The 3547-nt window shown below is 45.0% G+C and overlaps 1 protein-coding gene across 1 annotated transcript; it reads left to right on the top strand.

Moving 5' to 3' along the window:
• Positions 1–886: 886 nt before the first annotated feature.
• On the top strand, positions 887–1806 carry LOC129594934 (laminin-like protein lam-2). The gene is made up of 2 exons (XM_055491798.1): positions 887–1092; positions 1197–1806. Exons 1-2 carry the CDS (start codon positions 999–1001, stop codon positions 1658–1660), a joined length of 558 nt encoding a protein of 185 aa, XP_055347773.1. The 5' UTR covers positions 887–998; the 3' UTR covers positions 1661–1806.
• Positions 1807–3547: the final 1741 nt, after the last annotated feature.

Here is a 3547-nt window from a genome sequence, read left to right as displayed (position 1 = left end):
CTGTTTGCTCTTCGCACTACTGAATATAAAGAGGAATGCTAGCGAGAGAATATAAAGAGAAATCACTAAATGCTAGCGAGACTGCATCGTCCTAACTGTAAAGTAAAAGCTGAATATTCCCAGTTATTGCAAAACTACTGTAACTAGCGGCGTATTTGTCGTTTTTCGCCATAAAGGAGTAATTTTAATTCGGTACGGAATTCATATTTATTCGTACGGCCAGCTGTTTTGTTGAATTGCTGGACTGCTGAGAAGCGCTTCCACAGTTTTGGTTAAAGTTTTTTTGGAAATATCGAAACAAAAATCTCCTGAAAAAATGTTTGCAGGGTTATTAATACTTGTGTTACGATAACGCAGACTTCTAGTCCACGCGATTATAAGCAGCTATACAATACATTTACCATAACTACCCGGTAGACTCATAAAAGCCTCTACCGGCATTCGTAAAATCCTTGCCATTCGATAGGCATCTGGTGGGAGTTTGTGGCCGCAGACCGTTGATCCAGTGGCAACAATCGGACACGGGTGTTAAGCCATCCAGAGTCTTCTGGTGACGTGCAGCTAGTAGCTACTGTCGCACCTGCAACCACAGAACATGCAGTAAAATACTAATAATTTATCGCCATAATAAGGAATTAGGCTGTGAGAAAACTCGAATGTTTTTAATTTTTTTAATAGTTTGTTTATTGGTTTCTGTCGGTGTTGTCTTTACGACGTTGCCAGTTCACTTAAGCGAATTCCAATAATTATTATGAGGTTTTCCAGTTGAAAGACGCATGTACAAGGTACGGTATTATTACCGCGAGCGTAACATGACTCCACCATGAAATGCGCCTGATATGTCTGCTAGGTAGAGACTATCACATCGCTAGTGAGAGCATACAAACTGCAGTGTATTAATACTGGCGCTTTTGTCAGAGATTCCAAGTGTCAAGGATTACACGACCTGAGACTAGTGACTTTTCTGATTCTAGTACTGAAAAGCCGATTTAAAGACGATGCCGCATTGCAAAGCTTGGATATGTCTGACGTGGCTGGTTTATCTTTTCTTGCTGGAAACAAAATTTACCACCGCCCCACCTTCGTCGTCAGGTAACAAAATATAATTAACAGTGTGCTGTAGTGTCAGCAGTATGTTCGTTTCCATTAATCTTCGCTGCACCATGATTCCTGCACGATGTTTATGTTTTCTGCAGATGACAGCCAGTGTCCGTATGGATCGTTTATGAACGGCACCTATGGTTGTGTGAATTGCGCCTGCTACCGCCGGGGAACGACAGATCCGTACGGATCGTCAACACAGACGTGCGATGCAAATACTGGACAATGTCAATGTGGCCGAAATATTATTGAACGGACGTGCGACCGATGCAACCCGGGGTCATACGACTTAAGTGCTGGCTATTGTTTGGATTGTTGGTGCGCTCTTGAAGGTTCCAGCAGCACGGTCTGCAATGAGGTGACTGGCCAGTGCAAATGCAAAAACGATAACATTGGCGGTCGAGGCTGCGAGCGATGTCGTGTTGGCTTTTGTAACTATCCCGTGTGCGAACCGTGTGAAAATATCATCGGCCCGGCGATCGCCAAGATTCCCACCACCATCGTGAACGCGACATTGGACATTCTTCGCGCTTTCTCGTTCTACATTAGGCCGTACTGAGTCTACTGACTAAACACAAAAATGCGAATATGTCTGCTTCCAAATTCGTTTACCGTTTAGTACGAAATGTACTTCATAGATCTTGCGTCATTTTGGCTAATCATTATTTTTGCAAGAATTCAAGTACAGCTGTTGCATTAAAGTATGCAGAATTTTGATTCCAATGCAAACACAAATGTCATGCAAATATAGCCCTATACCACTGTATTACTCACATCATTTATACCACTGTATTATTCAACATCATGCAGATGACGGCGTCATGCCTTCTCTGCGTTGTGACAGTAAAAACAAATTATAAGTGACAATTATATTTTTGACAGATTTCAGGCAATAGCCGAATTTCTTTACCCAAAACGTGACAGACCCAAGCGCTTATTATCGAAGTAAGCGATGTAGTGGTAGTCGGTTGGCCGATATTTCGTCGACCGACACGAGGGCGACGACTTAAGAAACCTAGGAAAACTAAGAAAACTAAAAACAAACTAACTTACGATGGCTTAGCTGAACGTTAGTCCGACATCGTAGCGGGCGACATCGTGTCTGTTCGGCGAAGTGGCAGTCGCCGAATTTTCGTTTACGAAATTGCGGGTCACCGTGGTAGCATGGTGCTGAATATTTTCAGTATCAATGACGCTACAAGTACGTTCTATTCGGGCCACTGGACGGCACCGAAACAACTTTTGAATATCGCATTAGCAGAACGTCGAATTCTTTATTCTTTGGAATTTCGTTTTGAGCAAAACTTACAAAACAATATACTGTGGCCCACGGTTGCTGGCGCAGCAGTATTCCATCAAATATAGCATAATCACTACGTACTCTATATGGAACCGTATATTTCCAAGACACTTTGAAATCAGTGGTAGGTTTCCAAATCTCAAAGAAAAGAAAGCAACAGCTTTGTACATATTAGGCACAGGAAGGCGTTAACAAAACAATAAAATGGACAATCCGCTACAACAAGAAAATTTCTTCTAATTTCTCCTGTTCCTTTATTGTGCCCATCACACACAGAGCGTACCCTCTTTGAATTTGTATGGAGATCCGTTGCCGTAAGAATTCTTTCGCGCGCGATTGCCCGGTAGCGGCCGCTATAAGGTATCCGACTTTATCGACCAGCTTCTTAGCTCCGTCGCCCAATGGTCCGTATATTTCAAAGCCAGCGGCAACAAAATTGTACCTTGGCTGAAGCCACGCATGTTTTGCGAGCTTTTTTGTTTCGGCCAGTTCCGCTGCGGCACCGACATTGACGGATGTACGGTCAATATAGGAGGTGGCCAGAGTGTCCACACAGGTCACGTCTATTGCGAGTGGTTTGCCACGTTCCCATGGAATAAACGTAACAACATCCGGTCTTTTATTGCCTGTTACGGCCAGTCCCTTAGGTTCCATTCTGGCAGGGAAACCGCACGTCGTTAGCGCGCGGGCGAACTCCCTGCTGATGCCATCGTGTCTAGGTAAACGTCCGGCTGATCGTTTGCTTCGCAGTCCATGTCTCCCGAGTTCGTCCACCCATTCGCCGCACTTACATTCGTGGGGAGTGACGACTGGAGCTCCTAATCGTAGAGCGACGCTGGTTTGGAAATCAATGTTTTCGAGTAAATTACCCAAACATGCAGCGGGTAATGCGTGGATCCAGTGACCTGATTCTGGGGTCGATACAGCCTTCAAGTGTGCCACTTCTGTAGTAGAGACACGGAGAGCTGAAAGGTCTGAGAGAGCACGTAAGGTCGCGGGAGTATCACAGGCCTTTTGGATGCTCTGGACGGGTTCGGCCGGCACATCGTTCAAGCAGGTGACCAACTTCCATGCCAGTGTTGCGGCGGTTATATCCGTCGGTGGTAGGATCGGGCATAGTTTAGAGAAGCGGACGCAATGAGGAAG

The sequence above is a fragment of the Paramacrobiotus metropolitanus genome, unplaced genomic scaffold, assembly GCF_019649055.1.
Source record: "Paramacrobiotus metropolitanus isolate TYO unplaced genomic scaffold, Prichtersi_v1.0 Parri_scaffold0000072, whole genome shotgun sequence".
In the NCBI taxonomy this organism is placed as follows: Eukaryota; Metazoa; Tardigrada; class Eutardigrada; order Parachela; family Macrobiotidae; genus Paramacrobiotus; species Paramacrobiotus metropolitanus.
The sequence above is the reverse complement of the archived record's forward strand: the minus strand, read 5'-3'. Positions and strand labels throughout refer to the sequence as shown.